This window comes from Podarcis pityusensis, assembly GCF_964106645.2.
Source record: "Podarcis pityusensis genome assembly, chromosome: 7".
Taxonomy (NCBI): domain Eukaryota; kingdom Metazoa; phylum Chordata; class Lepidosauria; order Squamata; family Lacertidae; genus Podarcis; species Podarcis pityusensis.
The window spans coordinates 15,598,453-15,623,778 of record NC_138031.1 but is presented as its reverse complement, the minus strand read 5'-3'; the positions used below and the strand labels follow the sequence as shown (position 1 = coordinate 15,623,778).

The window sequence follows — 25,326 nt, the reverse complement described above, 5'->3', positions numbered from 1 at the left end:
TAAGTAAATGCTGACTACACTGTAAATATTTAGAGGTGAACGACAGATACATTTATCCAAATAATTCTTTCCAAATGTACAAGTGTATTTGGTTTCAGTTTTAAAAACAGAGCCTGCACCCCATGTAGCTACACACTCATAAATTCCCTTCCAAAATATAATATGTTGTGCCTCCTTTATCTGAATAATATTTTTAAAGTATCGCATGTGAGCAAAATATACCTGGCTTCTTTTTTAAAATGTAAGATAATTTTAGAATAATTTCAAGTTTTGATCTCTGTTTCTAGAAAGGCAACTTTGCCTACCTGAAGAACGGCAGAAGGTCTGCAATTCTAACCATGTCTATTCTGAGGTAGCTCCCACTGAACTCAATTGTGCTTATTCCCTCTTATTGAGGTTAGACAGCACCACAAATCACACAAAACACAGTAATGTCTAGTTCATCTCACCTTGCATCCTATTATCATTATATGGAGTTGAACATATATAGTTCAAGTTATTTTGGGGGAGGAAGGGTGGGATGTCAAATGAATAAATAATAATAATAATTAATAGGACACAAAACAAATTTAACTAGATATTAAAGAAGGGCAGCGACAGGTGGGGAATGCAGGACACACCTCCCAGTTTTAAGGTACAGTGGTACCTCGCAAGACGAATGCCTCGCAAGACGGAAAACTCGCAAAACGAAAGGGTTTTTGGTTTTTTGAGTTGCTTCGCAAGACGATTTTCCCTATGGGCTTGCTTCGCAAGACGGAAACGTCTTGCAAGTTTGTTTCCTTTTTCTTAAAACCGTTAATACAGTTGCGACTTGACTTCGAGGAGCAACTCATAGCACGCGGTGTGGTAGCCTTTTTTGAGGTTTTTGAAGACTTTGGTGATTTTTGAAGCTTTTCCAAAACTTTTCCGACACCGTGCTTCGCAAGACGAAAAAACCCGCAAGACGAAAAAACTCGTGGAACAAATTAATTTCGTCTTGCGAGGCACCACTGTACTGTGTAGCTTTGTCTTTAACTGCGGGCATTGAAGCCTATGAAAATTATTTGCTTAGCGATTTGCTCAAGATGAACAGGCCCATTAATAGCAAAGGTGAACAAGATCTATGGGCCAATATTCATCTATACAAAGGAACAACAGCTGAGTGCTAACAACAATATCATCATCATCATGCCGGGCATCTGACCAGAGTTAAGAGACTCAGATACAGTATTTAAGCTAGGGGCCAAATGGCTCCTTAAACCAAGGTTATAGGCTCTAAATGGAATGTCTAGTTGCCATTTGGGGGCAAGACAGCTCTAAAGTCATATTTTTCAAATGGTGGGCCGACTGCGATTGATTTTCCATTAAACATCTGGCTAGTTCAGATCATAACCTTGAGCTAGATTGAGAACTTTGAGAACTTAAAGGAGAAAAGTCACTTGATCCAGGGACAGTTCACACAGATATTGGCCTATTCCAACCTCTTTTTCTTAATGGCGACAGCTCCTGCACAGAAAAAAAGCATTTTGGTTCCAGAAATTCATTCCAGTTGTGCAGATAAAAAATAACTGATAGAATTCTACAGGATGCAGTATTAGTCCAGATCCAATGATCCCCAGGCATGCATCTCCAGATGGTGGAGATGTCAGTCCCATTCTGGTACCCAGGCATCTTCACTTGGATTCAAGCGGTCAAAAGCCAGGTGCAAAAGCCAGGTGCAAAATGCACCTGGTGCCTGGCTAATTTTGAACACTGCATCTGACTGGGTTGTGCCAGCTCTGGGAGACTTCCAGCAAATCATAAAACCACAGTAAAACATCACACCTTAAAAACTTTACCCTAAAGATCTGAGTATGCCTATATGCTCCTTTGCATAAAAACTGGAAAGCGATACAGACTTTACTCAAAGGGAAACTGTTATATAAAAGCAAACCTCAAAACAGAGGACTTCTAATTCTAGAACTGTGGTTGTACCGTGCCAATCTGTCAAGGGTGTACTTTAAAAAAAAAAATCAATCAGCAATTTAAGATCAGTTTACATGATCAAGATATGTGTCTGCAGCTTAGGTTGAAGAGTGCAAAATAAAGTGATGAAAAAAAATAACCAACAAGTAATTGGAATTGTGAAAATCAGAACAGACATTAGTCACTGCAAAATGCTGATATATGTGTAATTTAATATCCTGTGTAAGGTATTTAATATAGGAACTAATCTAAAATAACTTCCTCTGCAGTTAATAGTCACTACACAGTTCTGGAATACGGTCAACAAAAGTACCATATTTTTCGCTCTATAAGACGCACCAGACCACAAGACGCACCTAGTTTTTGGAGGAGGAAAACAAGAAAAAAAATATTCTGAATCTCAGAAGCCAGAACAGCAAGAGGGATCGCTGCGCAGTGAAAGCAGCAATCCCTCTTGCTGTTCTGGCTTCTGGGATAGCTGCGCAGCCTGCATTTGCTCCATAAGATGCACACACATTTCCCCTTACTTTTTAGGAGAGAAAAAGTGAGTCTTATAGAGCAAAAAATACGGTAATTGGAAAACTCAATGAAAGGGAAATCTGGGAGTGGAGGAAGAGTGAGAACACAACTAAAATGATAGTTACACATGTCCCTCTGGAGGGAGAGGGAGAAAGAGAAGATCCTTTGCTTCAATTTATTTATTTTTGCAGTGCATATCAATGTTAAACTTCAATTCCCAATAATCAGATATGCAGAAAAACTCATGACGAGTGCAAGTTCTATTATACTTGTCAGATCTCTTGAACAACACAATCCTCTTCCTTTTTACTCAAAAATTACTGTTTCCAGTAAGTGCATATGAGAACCATAAGAAACCTATATTAATTGCTGGTGTTCCCACTCTGAACATGGTTTAGTTCCCCAGCTTTTCTAATGAACACCCCAGAATTGAGGTCCTTGAGATCCTTCAGCCCCTGTGTGCATAACACACTGAAAAATATTTTGCCCATTTTGTTTTAAAACGTCTATTTTTTATTTTATTTTTTTACATAAACCTGCCTTCAGATTTGGAGTTAAGAACTCTTGGAATGCGTTATAATAAGAACTGCTGTGTCGTTTTGCATCTGGAATTTCTTTCTCGTCAGGGCAGTTTCAATAGTTTTACGTCTAGGATTTGTTTACAGTAGAAACTACTATATTTTTCAGGTGCTTTTTGTGTGTGTGCATTAAATCCTGAATAAAAGCCACAAAAGATGCCATAAATGTTAGTTTTCAACAGACAGTTTACAAAGCCAGTAAGAGTAATGCAATCTGGAAGGACCATAAAAGCCACAAGTCAAAAGCCAGAAACTTTCACTTCCAAGCTTCAAGTCGTCACGTGCTCCTCTTTCAAATACAACGGAGAGAGCTCTATACGTTTCCACATATGCCGGCAAAGTGGTTTTACACAATTGCACCTGATATTACAGTTGGCTTAAAAAACCCACCTTGGCTAAATTAAGGGAGATTCAAGGTATTTTTCTTTTGTTCACAGAAGGCCCCTGGGGTGCTACTTTGAATCGGGGAAAAGAGATTCAATCCTCGCCCTGTACTGCAACGATCCCCAATACTACTGCAATGCGCTCTACGTGGGGCTACCTTTGAAGGTGACCCGGAAACTACAACTAATCCAGAATACAGCAGCCAGACTGGTAACTGGGAGCGACCGCCGAGACCATATAACACCGGTCTTGAAAGACCTACATTGGCCCCCAGTACGTTTCCGAGCACAATTCAAAGTGTTGGTGCTGACCTTTAAAGCCCTAAACGGCCTCAGCCCAGTATACCTGAAGGAGCGTCTCCACCCCCATCGTTCTACCCAGACACTGAGGTCCAGCACCGAGGGCCTTCTGGCGGTTCCCTCATTGTGAGAAGCAAAGCTACAGGGAACCAGGCAGAGGGCCTTCTCGGTAGTGGCGCCCTCCCTGTGGAACGCCCTCCCACCAGATGTCAAAGAGAACAACAACTACCAGACCTTTAGAAGACATCTGAAGGCAGCCCTGTTTAGGGAAGCTTTTAATGTTTGATGTATCACAGTATTTTAATATTCTTTTGGAAGCCGCCCAGAGTGGCTGGGGAAGCCCAGCCAGATGGGCGGGGTATAAATAATAAATTATTATTATTATTATTATACTACTCAAATTGCACCCCTGTATTTTGCCCTCATGTTTCCCCCTCTACAGTTTATAGCCGCTCTTGGGACATGGGTTCATTCCAGTCTCCTGTTCCAAGCTCAGCCACCCTCAAATACGCTAGGAGATTCAATCACAGAGTTTTCTCACATAACATGCAGTTGGGCCCTCTTGAGGACATGGTTTGGACTGGAGGGTCATATTTATTTTAGAAATGCATACCCCTCACTCATCACCAGTGTGTTCCCAGGTTGGCTTGCAAGCAAAAATGAAAAATATAATGCAGCTACTAAATATACTCCCATCAATAAAACACAGAAAAACCACCACCAGAGATTTATGAACTCCCACTTATAGCGGGAGGAAAATGTGGGAAGAGAGACTTTTCAGTTGCTTATATCCTAAGGATTCACTGTCAGTCCCAATAACAACAGAATAGCAACATTAGTTCATAAGGCAACATCTATTTCATCTTTATTTAATTCTTGTTATCATGTTCTTTAGCAACAAATTGCCACCTCTTTAAGTAGAACGTCCTCTCTGCTGGATCGTGACACAACTTGTGAACAGGAGTTAGATGCATTAACCAAAGCAGGGAAAGATTTAAGTCACAAATGAGATGTGGGCGTATGCATCCCTTTCTCAACCCATGCAGAGTTTGTCACTTTCTGCATAGTTTGTCACTGACCCAGGTTTGGAAGACTAGCACTAAACATAATTTCTGAATTCAGACATCATGGTAGACAGTAAACCACATGCAAAAGGAGCAAGGGGCAGAACCCTTTCTCAGTTCTCCAAATTATGGTGTGGGGCATTGTCAGGACAAAGCGGACACTAGCTGAGTCAACCAACTCTTGATTTCATTTGGTTCACATTTTTCAAAAAAGTAGTTCTGTGGTTCTTCAGTTTTGCATTTCTATTTACATGTGTCTTGGCCTGTACATAGGAATTAGCAGCTGAGAAGCATTATGGGGTGAGGAAGTCCAACTCCTTGAAATCAGGGACTATCAGATGGGGAACCCCCTTGACAGGACATCGAGTCCTTGGGCTGCTAGTTGCTTATTCCTCTTCTAAAATATAATATAAAAACTCAGCAGGGGGGAAAAAGCAAAATGCTAACATTAAGCAGTTCCTGAAAAGTTTGGACAAGCTCTCTAGTAAGGAACTAATAAAACTGCCAAACAGACAGCTGTGAAGAAAATATATAACATATATATAATTTAAAAATGTGTATATATAAATACACCCATATAATAGTTGGAAAGGCAGAGATCTGGAAGAAGTAACTAAACTTTCCAAGAAAATCTGGCCGACTCATTATTATTTGAGAAGACTTTGGTATAAATGAATCAAATTCAAGAAGAAAAATCTGGTTCAAAAATTGAATAATGCTGTTTGATTCCAGCACACAAACACACACACACTGGAAATAGTATGATACGATCTGTTAAGAGAGAGTGCATGGTGAAAAGAAAACCCAGTTATTGATGGAAGTCTTTGGATAAAATGTCATTCTTCTTTTAAATATGCTGGTGAGAGCTATTGTGCCATACCAACTAATTGACTAATGAAAGCATTAGAACTGAAAAGCTGTCTGCATCAGCCCTAAATAAAACGAATTGCCTGGAATGTGCTGCTGATGAATGAAAAGGAAGGTGCCTTATACCAAACTGGACCCCTGGTTTATCTAGTTTGGTATCTTCATTGATCAAAACCTTTGAGAATCACTGCCAGTCTTCTCCAGCCCTACCTAGAAATGTACTTCCACTATGCTATTGTCCTTCCCCATAAATTTTCAGAGGTGTTTGAGTCATTGCTTTTGTAGTTAAAAGTTAGTCTCAGACTGGGAATCCTGCACATAGGAGACCTTCCCTTCCCAGAACTATAGGGAAAGAATAACGAAATGGGTGCACATTTAGGCAGAGATTGTCTTACATAAACAAAAGAGATTTATCTTAGAGAAGAAAAATTAAAAGAAAAAATGGTATATAGCAAGGAGCATAATATAGGAACCATGCACAGTGTCTCTGAAATACATAGAATTACAAAGGGGGGGGGGGACACACGTTATAGAGGATTAGGCTACTTTTCCACTTGTAAAAACTATACAGTTTTAAGCTAAATGGACTTGCTTGCCAAATTTGATAGACCTTAGTTCCAACTGCCTTATTTCTGGATTTCTTCTACAAAACAATTTTAATTCTAAAGTAGAGTTGTGCAGCTGTGTTTTTTTTCAAGAAGGGAATTGCAATTATCGCATGGTGGAATGGAAGTTCGCATCTTTCTCCCACAATACCTTCTTCCAAATACATGAAGATAAGCAATTTTTATGGGAGAACAACTGAAATAAGTGCACATTCATTCCCAAATGAATGGAGCGCTTTCCGAGAGAAGACAAACTTCTTAAACAACACAGCTAATTACAGCTCTGATCCTTACACAATTTATTCCAAATTTTACTTTCAAAACTGATGCTACATTCTGCACTTTTAGGCAACTGCAATATGCTGTGTGCCCCACCACCCAATGTCCTTTTCTCCAAAGCCCCTTTCACATCCATCTCCCTGCTTCATTTTCTTTTACTAGTCCCCCAGCTGATCTCGCTCTTCCTTTCTATTTGCTCTGAGCTCTCTTTCTCCAAAACGCTCTGCTAATCAATGTACCTTGGGTTACATATGCTTCAGATTACAGACTCCGCTAACCCAGAAATATTACCTTGGGTTAAGAACTTTGCTTCAGGATGAGAACAGAAATTGTGCTCTGGTGGCGCGGCGGCAGCGGGAGGCCCCATTAGCTAAAGTGGTGTTTCAGGTTAATAACGGACCTCTAGAATAGATTAACCTGAGATACCACTGTACTCAGCTCTGAATATTGGGATAGAGGAAGACAAAACCAGAGCCCATTTGATATTAAAAGCAGACCTTTTAATGATTTTTTTGGAACAAGGTTTTTCTCCACTTGTTCCTCTGTTAGTCTAGGCAAGTCTGATGAAAAGTTATTAACTGGGATAGTCTATCACAGGGATGTCTAACCGGTCAACCGCGATTTGACAGGTCAACCTCTGGTTGATATTGGTTGATCGCGGGCTCATTTTCCTCTGCGGGAAAAGAATACTCTTTCCTGTATTTGCGCACGATTTCAAGAACGGAAGATGGTGCTCCCCCCCCCCCAAAAAAAATAGGCAGAAGTATTTGCTGTTTCTCCTAAAAAAAGGTCAACGACTTTGCCTTGCTCCCCTTAAAAAAAAAGGTCAACATCTTAGGTCCGTCCCCCCATGGGTAGATCACTGCTAGTTTTTTTATCTGGGAGCAGATCGCATTTTCTTGGAAGTTGGACATCCCTGGTCTATTACATCGCTTGGGTCCTGACATGATCTAAGGTGGGTTTTAAAAACTGCACTGCCAGCGCATAATCCAGAGCAAATGGCAGCAGCACAGTTCTTCTGTGTCTAACATTGAGGCATGTTAAGTTATGCTGCCCTCAAGTGTTCACTGGCCAACACGTGCAACTGACACAAAAAATAAAACTGAAAACCCATTTGTCACAAAAGGCTGATTTAGTCAAAGAATCTATCATTCATCTGTAAGCACCAAGTCGGTTTCTGAAAACTTTTATTTTAAACTGCATTATTATTACTACTACTGCTGCTGCTGCTACATGACTTACCATACCTTTCCATATATAAGACTATATTTTTTTCTTGAAAAATCATGCTAAAAAATTGGGGTCGTCTTCTACATGGGACGCAGGTGGCGCTGTGGGTTAAACCATAGAGCCTGGGACTTGCTGATCGGAAGGTCAGCGGTTCAAATCCCCATAACGGGGTGAGCTCCTGTTGCTCGGTCCCTGCTCCTGCCAACCTAGCAGTTCCAAAGCACATCAAGTGCAAGTAGATAAATAGGTACTGCTCTGGAGGGAAGGTATATGGCGTTTCCGTGCGCTGCTCTGGTTCACCAGAAGCAGCTTAGTCATGCTGGCCACATGACCCGGAAACTATGCCGGCTCCCTCGGCCAATAAAGCAAGATGAGCATTGCAACCCCAGAGTCGGCCACAACTCGACCTAATGGTTGGGGGTCCCTTTACCTTTACCTTTTTATACATGGGTAGTGAATAGGGTGGACATTTGATTGGTTGCTGCTGCATCTGTTAGTGGCTATTGTGCATGTGATTGGTTGCTGTATCGATGGGTGGTGCTGACCGGCTGACGCTGCAGCAATTGGGCGGGCGATCGGCAGCTTCTGCCGGCGAGGGGACAGACGGGAGGCGGATTTTGTGACGCGTGCGGGTGAGCGATTTACGGCAACCCCCCCCCAAAAAAAGCTCAACAACCCTGTGTAATGTCCCCCCATTTTCTGAATTTTGAGTCCCCAAAAATAGGGGGCATCTTATCCATGGGGGCGTCTTACAGACGGAAAAGTACGGCAACTACCAGTTAGCTCATCTGGGAGAAGAAAACTCTGATTCTAAACCTCCACTACCATGCGGAATATCCATGGGAGGGGGGAAAAAGGCTCAGGAGTAAACCCTACACAAATCACTCAGACTCAATACACCAAGTACCCCAAAGAACATGGACAAAACATGGCCCCTAACAAGTGTGATAAATATCAAGGATTTAAAAAGCCGGATTTAAGGTTTTTTATTATTTATTAAGATGACTATGAAATTTCTCTTCAAAATAATTTGGCTATCGCCACAGAATCTGAATAACAAGAGGAGGGAAGGCAGTTTGACAAGAGATAGAGAAGCTATTCAGCCACAGGGAACAGCATGGCAGAAAGCATGGAAATGAGTTTTGGCGGTACAGAAACGTCGAGAACGGCCACATGGGAGAGAACAGAAAGTTAAGGTGAGGGGAGAGACTCCATCAGGCAAGGCCTCCTTCCACCTGCCTTGCTCTACCCTCTGCTTCTCAATGTGTATTGTATTGTTTTATGTACTGTGGCTTGCTGTTGTTTTATTGATTATAGTTTAGATATTATTGTAACTGTTGAGTGGATTTCTGTTTAACTTTTATATGTTGATATTATTGTTTCATACTATTCTATTTGATTGTCGAATGTTACTTTTTTGATGCAGACTGCCTATTTTAAAGTTATGTTTTATTATCACATTTTTGTATTGCATTAGATTGTTATAAGACGTACATTTTTTGTTTCTTCAGCTTGTAAACCACCTTGAGTATTGTATGATAGAAAGGCGGTATACAAATTAAAAATGATGAAATGTTGATGATAAGAAGTTTGGTGTAGAGACTGAGAGCTGTAAAATGAGGACCAGAAAACTGACTGGGGCGGCTGCAGCTTCAGAAATGAAATAAGACACATGGCATTTTGAATTGCATTGCACTGTGGGCACTTGCTGTATAGTGCCTGCAATGTAATTAACCACCCTCTTAGTCCCATATAATCTAGCCTCATAATGTCACTCCCCACCCCTGCAAAAAAAGAGAGCTGATCATGGTGTGCATGGTTACCCACCAACTATTATGTCCAGGAGAGACACCACCGTTTTATCATTCTAATCTCATGCAGCAAGCCCCTTCAACTGCAAAGATGTGACAGTCTCTCAATGATTGCATGGGAAGGCTCTCAATGCTAGGACCTGGCCACTGCTTCATGTGGGAGGCAAATGAGGCGCTGTGGGTTAAACCACAGAGCCTAGGACTTGCTGATCAGAAGGTCGACGGTTCGAATCCCCGTGACGGGGTGAGCTCCCATTGCTCAGTCACTGCTCTTGCCAACCTAGCAGTTCGAAAGCACGTCAAAGTAGATAAATAGGTACCGCTCCGGTGGGAAGGTAAATGGTGTTTCTGTGTGCTGATCTGGTTCGCCAGAAGCGGCTTAGTCATGCTGGCCACATGACCCGGAAGCTGTACGCCAGCTCCCTTGGCCAATAAAGCGAGATGAGCGCCGCAACACCAGAGTCGGCCACGACTGGACCTAATGGTCAGGGGTCCCTTCACCTTTACCTTTAGCCCCGAGATGAGAGCACATGCCACTGTGGCACTCTGCCTGCAATATGGTCCACATGAAATGAAGGCAGAACATTGCAAAGGGAAGTCATTTAGAGAGGCAGGACGAGAGAACGTGCTCACTTACTGCGGTTGGGTCCCTTAGATGAAGCTGAGCTGCCGTCACCTGTTTGAAGCCACCAGGGTATCTATAATACAAAATGACAAGGAAATTCAGAAGCGTATCTAAATAAGAGAACGATAGCAAAGATTGCCATCTTGCAAATAAAAACATGCATATGCTCAATGTAAGCTCGCTCGCTAGTGAATTGCATTGTTTATGGTTTTATAAGTATTTTATTGATGTTGATTCATATCATCTCGTCGTTTCATTGATATTTTCAGAACCAACCATGTTCACGTGACTGATTTGTGTTAACTGTTTTCCATATTTCTAGTTACAGGTAGGTAGCCGTGTTGGTCTGCCGTAGTCAAAAGAAAATAAAAAAAAATCCTTCCAGTAGCACCTTAGAGACCAACTAAGTTTGTTATTGGTATGAGCTTTGGTGTGCATGCACACTTCTTCAGTGCACACGAAAGCTCATACCAATAACAAACTTAGTTGGTCTCTAAGGTGCTACTGGAAGGAATTTTTAAATTTTGTTTTCCATATTGAATTTTAAATGACTGTATGCTGTCCTGGGACTTGCTGGTGAAGGGCAGATAAGAATAATATTAATAATTTGTATGTTATGTTATGACAGCTCCAGGTTTGGAGCTGGAAAGGAAGGCGGGGCATGCTGGATTGGCCCTGTGTGCCTCAGCAATGCAGAGGCCAAACATCCCCTTGCCTGCTTCTGCGCTTTGGAGCTGGAGAGGCAATTGTCTCCATCCCCTTCTGCAACTCCAAGGTTAGAAGGAAGGTTCAGACTTAGAATGGTTGCTAAAGGATGGCAGCACATTTGCTGTAGTGAGCAAAAATGTAGACCACCCTGTCACTGGGCTATTTGCTAAAAAAACCCCACCCTTTACTATGGGAGTTGCACAAGCATTTCCAATAAATATTAGCATACCTTATGCTAAAAATACAAAGCTTCTCTTTTCCGACTTTCTATCAGTAACAACATTCAAAGCCATTTACAGTATATCCGTATTTTACCAACAGTACTGATTTGTTCCATGTTTTTAATCCTTAAGATGTTGAAAGCTTACCCAGTATGTGATGAATACACCTTCTGCTCCCATTTGTTGCCGGAAAAAGCAATGTGCCTTGTGTTTATTATGACAACATGATCTCCAAGGTCACCTAAAAAAGAAAGAAAGAAAAAGGTTTTCAGTTAACAGGATCATCAGCCACCAAACTACTCCAGGTGTATAGCACAATTTCCTCCGGACAAACCATAAACTGTAAACAAGGGCAAGACACTAAGTCAAACCATAGCTTAGTTCACAGCAGAGCAGCAGCAGCAACAGGACCTGAGGAGGAGCACAATAGTGATTACCTCCTCTTCAGGAGCCTGCAAACTTTTGGGCTCATGCTAAGCATGATTTGGCTTAGCATTATGTGCAAACTGAACCCATATCAAGGAACTATCTATGATCCTGTGCAATGTTAAGGAAACATGCATCAAAAGCATTAGTTTTCATGGCATCCATTACAGTGGTACCTCGATCTAAGAATTCGGGCAATGCATTCACTCCACAAAACTGGAAATAGGTGTTCTGGCTAGCAAACTTTGCCCCGGAAGCCGAACGATGGAAAAGCACCAGCGGCAGGAGGCCTCATTAGGGAAAGCGCGCCTCGGTTTAAGAACGCTTTCGACATAAGAATGGACCTCCAAAACAAATTAAGTTCGTAAACGGAGGTACCACTGTACTGGCAAAGCTCCTTATAAATCATGCCCTCATTAGCTACAGAGGGGTGTGCAATGTGCAGTCAGCAAGCTACTCAATTTGTGAAGCGTGCATTTGGTTTAGGTTTCAGTAGCAGCAGCAGCAGCAGCAGCAGCAGCATGTCAACTTTTTTTAAAGAAGAGAACATGAGAGTAATTCTGCATTTGCTCTGCATCTATTCTTAAATCTACTACATGCAAAATATATTCTGATCAGAAGCAACTGGTTATCCTACATCAAAATGAGTGTATTTCACAGATAAATGGCTGGGATTCTTGCAAAGCATGCTGAATTAGATGGGCCTTCATAAGATTCAGGAAAGTATTTAAGAAAGAAGGCATACCCGGGATCATTCAACACAGATTAATTATGCCTTAATAGTAAGGAGGGGTCGCAGGTGGTGCTGTGGGTTAAACCACAGAGCCTAGGGCTTGCTGATCAGAAGGTCGGCGGTTTGAATCCCCATGATGGGGTGAGCTCCCGTTGCTCAGTCCCTGCTCCTGCCCACCTAGCAGTTCAAAAGCATGTCAAAGTGCAAGTAGATAAATAGGTACCACTCCAGTGGGAAGGTAAACGGCGTTTCCGTGCGCTGCTCTGGTTTGCCAGAAGCGGCTTAGTCATGCTGGCCCACATGACCTGGAAGCTGTACGCCGGCTCCCTCGGCCAGTAAAGCGAGATGAGTTCTGCAACCCCAGAGTCGGCCACGACTGGACCTAATGGTCAGGGGTCCCTTTACCTTTAATAGTAAGGAGATGTCATGCAATGTACTTATTTTGAAAATTTACATGTAGACTGCTAACTGAGAGGACTCCAGTTCAACAACAACAAAAGGGTAATGCAAAACTCAATTCATTCCATGCCAGCTTTAAACTGGGGTTTGTCAATGTGGTGCCCATTGGATCACTAGATCCCCTCTGATGCCCTCAGAGTCCACTCTTTGCCCTCCCTCTGAAATTAGGCTTGAAAGAATTCTATTGTATCCAACAGAACAGGTGACAGTGTTTGTGGTGCCCACAATTCCTCCAGCCTGAAAATGTGTTTATTGGCCCAAAAAGATTGTTGACCCCCTGCTTTAAACAATAAAAACAAATCAGTGCTGATATAGCAAACATTTGACTCCCAAGCAGAACTCACTTAGTGCATGGTACACAGGCTTATGCTTCCCCTGAAGTCTGATGGCAGTGATGGCTGCAATTTTTCCTGGCGGTTGCATCTTCGCATCTATAAGATACCAGGCTCGAGCAAATGTGGCCCATTGCTTTAAAGGAATAATGGGTCGTGGTTAACATATAGAAATATTAGTATTCCTAGTAAACAAAAATATATGTGCTCATCTCAGTGAGCCATCCACAGCACACATTCCTTGATCCATATGACATTAAGAACTGTGGTTTGTCAATTAGGACCGGTTGCATTAAAATAAAATGTAACACCAACGTGCCTAAAGAGACATTTTTGCTGCCCTGGGACACAGAAGATGGTCAACAATGAGAGATTCCAACATGTAGTTGGAAAGCAACAGTGGCATCCAAGCCATAATTTCTCCAGGTTTGTTTTTTTTTACCTCAATCCTATGCAATATAGGTGCACCAACATAACTGAAAATAATAGGCTTAAGTGCACCTAACTCTACATAGACCGCACACACCTACTTGGGAGTAAGTCCGCTTATAGTCAGTGGGAATCAGTTCAAAGTAAGCATGCATCAGGCTGAAGCCATATTTTAAAAAGTCATTCAGAAGTTGACATTCAGAACAAATTCAAAATGTAAGGAACAACATTATAATAAAAATGAAGTTCTGTAGCACATTAATGCATATGGTATATGCCATAATTAGAATTCCTAACATAACCCTCAATTAATGGGTTAAGCGGGGGGGGGGGGGTGTCACACACCACTTGCCACATGCAAATGTGCATAACAAGACTCAGAGGTAATTTCCCTTTAAAGCTGTGGCTCTCCAGATTTTTGCGGATCCCGCGTAATTCAACATCCCAGCCAGCATAGTCAATGGTCATGGTAGTTGTAGTCCAGCAAAAAAATCTGGAGGGTCACAACGCCCAGCCTACAGGAAGCCCGCAAGCAGGACCCAACTTGTGACTCCCCAGCATACTGCCTCCGACAGTGGAGGGCAGCACATAACCATCTTGGCAAGAGAAGGAACAAGTCCCTTGTCCTTTCCTGGTCACTTTTCTGCGGAGTCTACGCAAGGAGGTGCCCCTGAAAGCCTACTTTTACGTAACGAGAAGGAAACCAATAAGCATTGTATTTTTACACCCAGAAGGAAACGGGGAGACACTGTTATATGACACCCCGACCTCAATGCTGGAGGCAGAACATGGTTTTACCTAAAGAGCTTGGGCTTGCGATTTATACAACCGAGCAATCACACGTTCCCACTAAATATATATGAGTTTATTTGGTAACGTTCATGGATTATCTGACATATCTGGTACCAAATAAAAACCTTGCGTTCCACTATGGGATATATTTTGCATCACCTATTCAGATCTAAGCATTATCATCATCATCATCATCATTATTAACCTTGTGATCTCAGGAGGAAGGGTGGTACAGTATAACAATTCAGTGAATAGCAATAGTAACAACCATGTGACTTTATTCTTAACTACAACATCAACACATTTCAGCCACGGTTACAGATCCCTTTACGCCCCAGCTGCCCGATTTAAAACGGAAGACACATTTGCAGCGCGCCGAGTCCCTCCAGACCTTTTGCAATACATTAAGGGCAACCCCCCCCTTAAAGAATGCGGATTCACTCCGGATTAAGGCGCGCAGCCAGCCCGGCCCCGGGATCCAGCAGCCTGAGGGGAAGGCCGGGGCTCCCTCTTGGTACCTGCGCGGCCTTGGTGAAGCTGGCCATGGCGGCTCCCGGAGGCTGAGGCCTCGCCGTCCAAGGGGCCTCTCTTGCCGGCCGCCAGCGGAAGGAGGGCGGCGTGCGGCGGCCGAGGCCTGTAGCTCCTCCTCGGGAAGCGGAAGCGGCGCCGGCGGCGGCGAGGCGGGAGCGCCGCCGAGGGAGAGGCGGAGGCGGGAAGCGGGCGCCCGGCGACGGGGCCCTGATGGACCGCCACCTCCTCTTCGTGAGCTGGCGAGGCCGGCGAGGGGAGGCCGGAGCCGAGGGCCGCCCAGGTGCGCGCTTTCTTCCCGCGGGAACCTCGCTGGCTTATGTCAGGTTTTGTTCACGTGTGCGCGTGTGAATGTCGCGTCTTTCTTGCAGGTTTCGTTCACGTGTACGCGTGTGAACGCCGTGTGTGTAATCACAGGTTTAATCCACGTGTATGCATGTGAATGTCGTGTGTTTATTGCGGGTTTAATTCACGTGTACACGTGTGAATGTCGTGTGTTTCTTGCAGGTTTCATTCACGTGTACACGTGTGAATGTCGTGTGTTTCTTGCCGGTTTAATTAACGTGTGCATGTGTGAACGCCGTGTGTGCAATCACAGGTTTAATTCACGTGTACATGTGTGAATGTCGTGTGTTTCTTGCAGGTTTCATTCATGTGTACACGTGTGAATGTCGTGTGTTTCTTGCAGGTTTCATTCACGTGTACACATGTGGACCTCGTTTGCTTCTTGTCTCCCTCCCATGTTGGCATGTGAACCTCATTTGCTTATTGCAGTATCATTCATGTGCATGTGTGTGAACTTTGTGTGTTTTTTGCAGATTTATTTCCCGTGTACAGTGTGAACCTATTGTTTATCGCTGGTTCAATTCAGGTGCACAGTGTGAATCTCATTTGCTTATTGCCGGTTTAATTCATGTGTATGCATGTGAACCTCATTGGCTAATTGCAAGTTTCATTCACGTGTATGTGTGTAAACTTCGTGTGTTTATTGCAAATTTAATAAACGTGTACGCATGTGAACCTCATTTGCTTATTGTTGCCCTCCCATGTTGGCATATGAGCCTTGTTTGCTTGTTGCAGTATCATTCACATTTATGTGTGAACCTCGTGTGTTTATTGCTGGTTTAATTCATGTGTATGCATGTGGACCTTCTTGGTTTATTGCAAAGAATGTCATGTTTATTGCAGATTTCATTTATGTGTACGCATGTGAACCTCATTTGCTTATTGTCATCCCGGTTCATAGCTATATACTAGATATATTTTGGCATGCATGCTACTGTAAATTTAAGGAATGCTTAATAAGGATGGAATGTGGATTCTTGTGTTCCTATGATGCTTCTTGCACATAAAATAAAATTTGTATTTTGCAGGTTTGACTGCTGAAAGTATTTATAACTTATTAGAAACAAACTGCAGTACCTCACTAAACACAAAAGTTGAAGATTTCCCAGGTAAGTGAAACAGCAAATATTAGCATATGCCATGTTTTCAGACATTGGGGACTCGCAGGGGATGGGTAGGTCCAACCTGTGTTGCTTGTGAACCTCCCAGAAGCATCTGACTTGCCACTGTTGAAAACAGAAAAATTTCTATAAATTTTAAATGTTTTCAGGTCTGTGCTTGAGATGTCAGTTACTGTAATTTATAAAATCACAGCAGTCATTTATTGAGGGCCTCACAGATTTAGTTAACTGTATATGGCCACTAGAAAACAATGAAAAACAGCAGCAACTCGCAAACCTTTTTCATGCAAGAACTGGGGTGATGGGGAGAAAAGAGAGGATAGTTAACAATGCAACAAAAAGACAATTGTTTACAGTAATATTTTGCATTTTGTTACTTAGTGTATATTTTTTGACAAAGCATCTTGCAGTTCTTGACTCAGCCTTTGCAGTCCATTAAACATATCTGAAGATGGAAATGGGGTTTGGATACTAGTTACTAATACCTTTTCTTTCTTTCTTTCTTTCTTTCTTTCTTTCTTTCTTTCTTTCTTTCTTTCTATTCCTTCCTTCCTTTAGCTTGTTCACTTGTTGGGACTCCAGGTGTGAAGGGATGGTATTTTGCAATTCAGTCAATATGTGGGTTTTCTCAGGTGAGTTAGTACAAGTTGCATCATTATCTACAATGTTAATATAACTTGGCTGACCCTTACGAAATTTCCTTCTGATTGGATAGTTTTGCAGTTGTGACTGGGAGGACATCAATTTTAACCTGGAGGCGGAAGAAAGCAAAATCTCTATTCAAAGAAATATTGAAGCGTGCCTTGGCGGTTTTCAAAGTTTTGAGGACGACGACAGTAATAGCCGGGAATCCCTATCCCTGATTGAGTAAGCTGATTCAATATTTTATAATACACCCAAATAGTACAGTTTAAGAACCAGAAAACCTAGGCTGCAAACCAGAAAACCGTGGGAATCATTGACTTTAGTAGGCTTGCACATACAATGGTGCCCCGCAAGACGAATGCCTCGCAAGACGAAAAACTCGCTAGACGAAAGGGTTTTGCGTTTTTTGAGTTGTTCCGCAAGACGAATTTCCCTATGGGCTTGCTTCGCAAGACGAAACGTCTTGCGAGTTCTTGCGAGTTTGTTTCCTTTTTCTTAAAGCCGCTAAGCCGTTAATAGCCGCTAAGCCGCTAATAGCGCTAATCCGTTAAGCCGCTAATAGGGTTGCTTCGCAAGACGAAAAAACCGCAAGACGAAGAGACTCGCGGAACGGATTAATTTCGTCTTTCGAGGCACCACTGTAATTCACCTGGAGAGTCTGCAGTGGAGCACAGCATCCTAGGCAGGAGGCAATGCAAAGGTGAGGGGAAGTAGTTTTATTGCCACTGTACAAAAATGAAGCTGGGATACATACCAGGGGAGAACAAGGGCAAGATAGCTTGTCTTAGGATGCTGTTAGCTGAGTGAGAACAGTGAAATAGCCAGGCTGAGGTCAGAAGGCCTGTGTGTGTTTTATAACTTTATTTTCAGCCAAATGAGTCCCTCAAGATAATTCTCAGGAAGCATAAGCAGTGAGACAATACAGGCACGCCAGTTTTACAACGCAATTGTGATACTGAAGCAGTTATAAAGAGGGCATACCTTTTGAGAACTTGGCTAGCTTCTTCGGTTGTCAGAACACGTGAAATGCATTCGTGGACTGTGAAAACATGATTATGTTAGGCTGTTATGAGGCAGCATACAGGCTACAGTTTTGATTAGGTCTTGGCCTTGTAAGCCTGGCAGTTTCTTGGAGAGGTTTTGACTAGTTGAATGTTAAAACATTATTTATTTCAGATATTATTTTTTCATTATTATTTCAGATATAAATGGTGCATGGCAGAAAACTCTAAATGCCAACACAAGGGGGAGCCAGTGTGTTGATCACTGAAACATGTCAAACAGAAATTGCTTCATCTCTTTAGCCTGAAATTCTACACATACATACTTATGAATAAACCCAACTGAACTCAGTTGGGTTTGTTCTGAAAAAACGTACAGAGGATTGTGTTATAAGTAGCAAAACAGTGGTAGTAAATGACTTGCTAGAGGGACATTTTTAGAGTTTGACTTGGCATATGACTGCTCTAACAAGCAGTGAATATTTTTTTTAAAACATAAAATTTAAATCATGGGTAGGCAAACTAAGGCTCAGGGGCCACATCCGGCCCAATTGCCTTCTAAATCTGGCCCGCAGACAGTCTGGGAATCAGCGTGTTTTTACATGAGTAGAATGTGTCCTTTTATTTAAAATTTAAAATGCATCTCTGGGTTATTTGTGGGGCCTGCCTGGTGTTTTTAGATGAGTAGAATGTGTGCTTTTATTTAAAATGCATCTCTGGGTTATTTGTGGGGCCTGCCTGGTGTTTTTAGATGAGTAGAATGTGTGCTTTTATTTAAAATGCATCTCTGGGTTATTTGTGGGGCATAGGAATTCGTCCATTTCCCCCCCCTCAAAATATAGTCTGGCCCCCCACAAGGTCTGAGGGACAGTGGACCGGCCCCCTGCTGAAAAAGTTTGCTGACCCCTGATTTAAATCATCCTTGCATGGATGTTTTCATGGGATCTTTATGGGCTCCCTAACCCATGGGACTCTCAAGAGTCTCCTCCAGCACCATAATTCAAAAGCATCAATTCTTCGGCGATCAGCCTTCTTTATGGTCCAGCTCTCACTTCCATTGGTACCAGACAGCAAATAAGAAGCGAGCCTACTTGTCTGTTTCACACACTGAAAACATGTTGATACTTTGCAATTCAAATATGTGGATTGCATAATGCTTGGAATATTTTAAATCATTTTTATTCTTGAAAGATGATAGCTTATTTATTTTCAATGTTTGTGTTTCAGTCTCTATGAAGAGTCTGCAGAGAGTATACATCTGTTAGCAGATAAGCTTCCTGCTCCTGGTAATCTTTTTTTAATAATCAAATCTTTTCCCCTGAAATATCTTTTTTTAAAATGCATTTGGGGTATAACAGATCTATTCCAATTTTTTTCGTATGGCGGTCCTTATTCAAGTAAACATGCATGTTGTCTCTCCTGTATATAATCCTCTCGTATTTGGCAAGTAGTTTTGCATTACTGGAAAGTTTGATGCTGTCACCAGCTGGTGTTGTGCTTCCGCTTATGTATTTCCAGCATTCATAGTCTGGGAGCAAAATGGCAATAGGTTTCTGCAGCAAAGCAGTTTGCTAGAAATACAGTATGGCAAAATTTAGTTTTTTAAAAAACTTAAAGGTGATCAGGAATCAAAATGGAAAGAAGTCAACACTTTATCTGTGGCTACTGTGATAGACTTGCAAATGGACTTGGAAGATGATGATGCTTGCTGCAAACAGAGCTGGACAGCATTTATTTAGCCATTTTTATATCACAGAGTTATCTGTGCCTTCCAGGGCATATTTACAGATCTGTGTTAGAGGAATGAAAGGGGGGTCATGAAGTAAGAAGCTTGATATACAGTGGAAGGAAAATTGGAACTGCAAAGATATCAGGAAGCTTAAATGCAGCTTTTTCTGGGGTTATCTGTAGAAGATGAAGAATAGCAGTGAAGGTGTGATGTCTAAGTTAGGTTGCGTCTCTTAAAGCATCTTGCTAAATTTGAGTGTTCTGCAACCAGATGTTTGAGAAATGCTGCAAACAAGCCTATAAATTTTGACAAACTGCTTGATAATAGCTTTTGGGGGATAAACGGCTTTACCCTATCTTGTGCTTAATAGTGAGGGGTTTTGCTGTACATGTGTGTTTTATCTATTGAAATTGCTTCTACAGGAAGAACAATGGTTGATGTCATATTGCATTCTTCAGAAAGAGATGCCCCTAGATTAAAAGATTGCTTACCTGCCATTGGTGCCTTGAAACACCTGAGAGAATGGCATGGAGCAAAAATAACTATTGTAGCAAGTGAAAGCAAAATGTGAGTAGTGCCATTTAAACGAGAGAACTAATTTTAGTGTTTGTGTCACTTTATGTAAAAATATTTTAACGTCTCAATTCATATATTGTAATATTTTGGCAGGCACCCTTATAAACAAAATGTAAGTTTGCACCTAAAGAGGAAACAAGAGCAGCACACCTTCAAAATGTTGACTAAAGCTTTGCATTGTATCTTTCTGGTAGATTTCTTCTCTGCCCTGATTTATGTTGAAATTGTATACGGGGTTTGAAGTTTTTCTGGCAATAATGAATCGTGTTCTCAGGTGTCAAAGTGAACTTGTTATGCCCATCAACCTGCCTTTTGATTTCCTAGGGGGTTAGGAAGTCTTGAGCTAGACACCTGAATGCTAAGGGAGACTTGTGAGACCACTGAATTTGAATTATAAGATCAATGAGTGACTTTGGTTAAATGAAGGCATATAGATAATGCCCGCAACTACTAAGATATATTACTTTTACAAAAGATAAATCAGTACTGGGCTGATAGCTGGTGTTGTACCGTTGTCTTAAACACTGAAGTTGTAAAGATTTAAAGACTTGAGTAAAGAACGCACAACTCACTCATGTTTTCTTTCTGCAACAGTTGGCAGAAAATCGCATGCTATCTTTCTGCAGATATTGTGGCTCCCGAGAATCTAAAAAACAGCATTGATTCCAGAGACTTGTGGAGAGGAAAGATTCAGATATGGGAGCGAAAGGTATTGGTGTGAAACCCTCTGTGGGTGCATGTTGACTCAACCTGTATCAAACTAATGAAAAATTCATGCTAAGTTCGTACACGGAAAGGCTTCAAAGCTCTTGATTGAATTTAGTGAATCAGAGAAAAACTGTGTTGCTTTAAGCATAGTGATCAAGGTGTGTGTGGCTGAAACAGCCTGGTATTCTGGTTTGGGTGGGCAGAGCTTGCAGATTTGAGATAGCAACCCAAGCATGCTAACTCTGGATGTCCTTGATCGTTCAGATGAGCTGCAAACCCAGAAAATGTCCCTCCACCCCAGTTGTCAAATTGCTTCACTGGCAGAGCACACAAAGCCCGGTGCCAGATAGGACAAAGGAAGATAATAGGGCTATCCGACGATGGCATGCTTCAAGTTCCCTGCCAGAGAAGCCTCATTTAAGCACCATCAGTCACTACAAGCGCAGTGTGCAGATCCCAAATCCGCATGTACAGTCGTACCTTGGAAGTCGGACGGAATCCGTTCCGGAAGTCCGTTCAGCTTCCAAAACGTTCGAAAACCACATTGCGACTTCTGATTGGCTGCAGGAAGCTCCTGCAGCCAATCAGAAGCCACAGAAGCCCCGTCGGACGTTTGGGTTCCAAAAGAACGTTTGCACACCGGAACAATCACTGCAGCGTCCGGCAGCCAAAACGTCCAAGTTCCAGGGCATTTGGGGTCCAAGGTACTACTGTATATCCACCTTGGATGGTGAAGATACCAACACAGAGGGACAGAGAAGTGAAGGCGATAGAAAAGCATCTAAACAGTAAAGAGGCATGAGGCACACAAAGGAAGCAGGTCTCCCACTTCCTGTTGTGCACATGCCTTCCTCTCTTCTTACCACAGCAGGAGATTTTGAGTTGGGGTGAGGAATAATACTTGTACATTTAAAGAAGCATTAGGTCCAGCGCCGAAGACCTTCCGGCGGTTCCCTCACTGCGAGAAGTGAGGTTACAGAGAACCAGGCAGAGGGCCTTCTTGGTAGTGGCGCCCGCCCTGTGGAACGCCCTCCCATCAGATGTCAAGGAAATAAACAACTATCTGACTTTTAGAAGACATCTGAAGGCAGCCCTGTTTAGGGAGGTTTCTAATGCTTGAAGTTTTATTCTGTTTTTAATGTTCTGTTGAAAGTCGCCCAGAGTGGCTGGGGAAACCCAGCCAGATGGGTGGGGTAGAAATAATAATAATATATTATTATTACTACTACTACTACTACTACTACTACTACTACTACTATTATTCAGCATTCAGATCTGGACTCTCTGCTATCCACTTCCTTCCCCAGAAAGAAGGGCAGGGGATGTAGGTGGGACCAGCTTATCTGAGCACACAAGCAAGGAAAAAGCTTTTGAAAGTGTTTTTTTTAAAAAAATCAAAAAATCTAGTAATGCATTGTTTTTAATTCCATTCGTTGTGTTTTCTTTTTTCACCTTAAGTGTTTTTGACTAATTTAAAAAGAAACAAATGCAACTCCTACTATAGACTTTTTTGCACTTACATTTTTCTTTTTTGTTTTCTTCAGTTTGGATCTGAAATTACTTTTCCAGACTTCTGTATAAAAGGCACTGCATCAGGAAGGCAGCTCGGCACCTTGGCTTTAAATTCTTACTTTACTGCCGATGAAACTGGACGTAGGCAGAATACTAATGCTTGTTTGTCGGAGGTAAAGCCTGTGTTTTACGTGTCTTTGAAACGGCACTTCTCCTCTTTAGGAATCAATAGTGGCTAAATCTAGGCAATAGGCATGCGGTAAAATTGAAGATTTGTTTTAAGGAGACTGGAAAACATTCACAGGCAAAAATGAAAGAGAATATTTGAAAATCTGGCTGCAGGTTCTCTCTGTGCTAAAAAGGGGGGAAAGATCACACTTACCTAATCACATGAAAATTAGGGAAGAGAAATGCAAGTAAATGTAGCAACATGTGTTTAAAGCGTGGCTGCTGTTGGGGATAAAAAAATATATTTTTGGTCAAGGAATTCAGTTGAGCCTAGGTTGTGCTCATCATGGTTGATTTTCCTTTCCATTACCTTGTGACTTGGCCGTTTCAGAGGGTATTTTAACTATGGGGCTTTTCGACTGTGCAAGAGAAAAGGAAGTACAGAAATCTCTGTGTACAGTTTTTTTTTAAAATTCTGGCCATAAACATATAGAATCATCTCCTTTAGAGGCATTGGTGGTATATGTGTTTGTCTAATAACCCTTTCAACTTAATTTCTTCTTAGGTTTTCCATTATTATTGCCCTGCATTGAAATTTGTACAGATAGTGATGCTGTCACATCTGCCTTCATCTTTAGTGTCGGGTCTTCAGTTTGAGCTGTATCCTTTTGTTACCAGACTCATTTCGCGCGATTTAGATGCTTTGAGTGCTTGTAGAGCAGGCACGTCCAAAGTCTGTTTTGGGGGGTCTAATCCGGCCCGCCGGTCGGTTTAATTCGGGCCCTGTGGCAGTTTATTTCCTGGTGTAAAATCCTAAAAAAAGGTTAACAACTTTGGTTGGCCCCCACGGCCCTTTACTTCCTCAAATCTGTCCCTCTTTAAAAAAAGTTTGGGCACCACTGATGTAGAGCATGAGACCCTTGTATCTCAGGGTGGTGGGTGCGAACCACATGTTGGGCATTGCAGGGAGTTGGAGTAGATGACCCTCGTTGGTCCCTTCCAACTCTACAATTCTGTGATTCTGTGAAGAAATGTGTCAGGGAACTGCTATCAGCTCAGGCGAGAGGTGGGAGGGCAGGTGTGGTACAGGGAGCCTCCGAAGATCATGCGAAGCAGTTCTTCCTCTGGCGAGGAGGGAAGCCCCACCTCCAGTGGGGAGGGGGTGCTGGGATCAGAAGATGCTAGGGAGAGCCTCAACACTGAGCCTGAGCAAACCGGAGGGGAGGCAAGTCCCTCTTTGCCAGCGCCCATTCTGTGCAGTAGTCTTTGGCGCAGAGAGGGGAGGTCACACGGCTGTTATGCTGGGGAAGGTATAAGGACCACCCACTCCCAGATTCTGCTAGCGACTGAGCAGACATGGACTTGCAACGCTCTGCACTGTAAATAGTTTGTACAGATAATAAAGCCTGAAAAAGACAGGTTGGAGTCTTGCCTGTTTGCTCTTGAGCAACCACACCAGCACCTGACAAAATGGTTCTTTAACTCTCTGTGTAGGAGCTTGGCAAGAACTGATGTGGAGGAGAAATCTCTGCTATTTTGGAATCAGATTTCTTCTCTGCGTGGAAAGGTATCTTGTCTCTTGCAGTGCTTTTTTTCTGGGGGGACGCATACTCCTAAACATTTTGTGCATCTAAGTTTGGCCTCATTGAGGGGCAGTATTTCAATATGAGTAGGAAAATAAGAGTACCCCTAAACATTTTTTTAAATAAAAAAAGCACTGGTCTCTTTGGAAAATCAAGTATAATGTTAAGTTTTATATGTACATTGGTCTCTGGTGTGTCACCTTATTTCTCGGGTAAATATGAGTAATGAGCACATTAGCTTAAATACAAATAAGCATAGTTTCCATTTGGGGTAGAGAGTTTCTTGGAAAGATAGCAAGTGCTTTGCTTTGTAGCACAGTAGTATCTGAGGACTATTCACAAACCTTCTAAGTATAAATTATATATTGAATGCAGTGTTTCTCAACCTTTGGTCTTCAGCTGGACTACAGAACCCATGATCCCTAGCTAGCAGTACCAGTAGACAGAGATAATGGGAGTTGTAGTCCAACAACAGCTTTGCCACTCAAGGTTGAGAAGCATTGATTTAATGAATGTAACTCTAAACTATTGCCAGCAAGCCAAAGCTCACAAACCATGGTTTGACCTTGGCATGGTTAAACGAACCGTATTTTAACCATGGTTTCCATGAATTCGGTTAGAACGGGTTGCTAAAGTGAAAGTGAAAGCTTCCCCACTTCTCACAGCTATAGCAGAGGCGAGAGAGAGAGTGCATGAGCCCATGGCTCCTTTAGGATCGCTCAAATAATACTCAACAGTAAGGTAAAGGTAAAGGGACCCCTGAACATTAGGTCCACTTTGACGTGCTTTTGAACTGCTAGGTTGGCAGGAGCTGGGACAGAGCAACGGGAGCTCACCCCATCACGGGGATTCGAACCGCTGACCTTCTGATCGGCAAGTCCTAGGCTCTGTGGTTTAACCCACAGCGCCACCCGCATCAAATAATACTCAACAGTAGTTTAGTGTTTTTACTGGAAATGCACATCGTTTCTAAATTACGAGCCATATGCCTAGGGTTGTAAATGTATGGAATAAAGAGAAATGGGCATAAAAGTTCAGTATCTTCCATATCCAAAATACAGGGGAATATGTGCCCTAAAGTGAGGCCTCAGTTTGTAACAAGAAT

General features: G+C 42.3%; 2 protein-coding genes across 2 annotated transcripts in view; one reads left to right on the top strand and one right to left on the bottom strand.

Annotated features, from left to right (window-relative positions):
- Window positions 1–14,951, bottom strand: part of MRPL13 (mitochondrial ribosomal protein L13) — a 35,203-nt gene extending 20,252 nt beyond the window's left edge. Inside the window, exons 1-4 of the mRNA XM_081012879.1 lie at window positions 14,824–14,951; window positions 13,097–13,220; window positions 11,282–11,375; window positions 10,218–10,278 (exon numbers count right to left, since the gene is read on the bottom strand). Of these exons, the coding sequence (XP_080869005.1) occupies window positions 10,218–10,278; window positions 11,282–11,375; window positions 13,097–13,220; window positions 14,824–14,850 (306 nt within the window). The 5' untranslated portion in view covers window positions 14,851–14,951. The remainder of the gene's footprint in view (window positions 1–10,217; window positions 10,279–11,281; window positions 11,376–13,096; window positions 13,221–14,823) is intronic.
- Window positions 14,952–14,998: 47 nt separating this feature from the next.
- MTBP (MDM2 binding protein) overlaps window positions 14,999–25,326 on the top strand; it is a 30,889-nt gene continuing 20,561 nt past the window's right edge. The window contains exons 1-10 of the mRNA XM_081012569.1: window positions 14,999–15,116; window positions 16,207–16,287; window positions 16,858–16,931; window positions 17,015–17,166; window positions 19,173–19,231; window positions 20,097–20,241; window positions 20,845–20,959; window positions 22,503–22,643; window positions 23,204–23,298; window positions 24,133–24,205. Coding sequence (XP_080868695.1) covers window positions 15,047–15,116; window positions 16,207–16,287; window positions 16,858–16,931; window positions 17,015–17,166; window positions 19,173–19,231; window positions 20,097–20,241; window positions 20,845–20,959; window positions 22,503–22,643; window positions 23,204–23,298; window positions 24,133–24,205 — 1,005 coding nt within the window. The 5' untranslated portion in view covers window positions 14,999–15,046. The remainder of the gene's footprint in view (window positions 15,117–16,206; window positions 16,288–16,857; window positions 16,932–17,014; window positions 17,167–19,172; window positions 19,232–20,096; window positions 20,242–20,844; window positions 20,960–22,502; window positions 22,644–23,203; window positions 23,299–24,132; window positions 24,206–25,326) is intronic.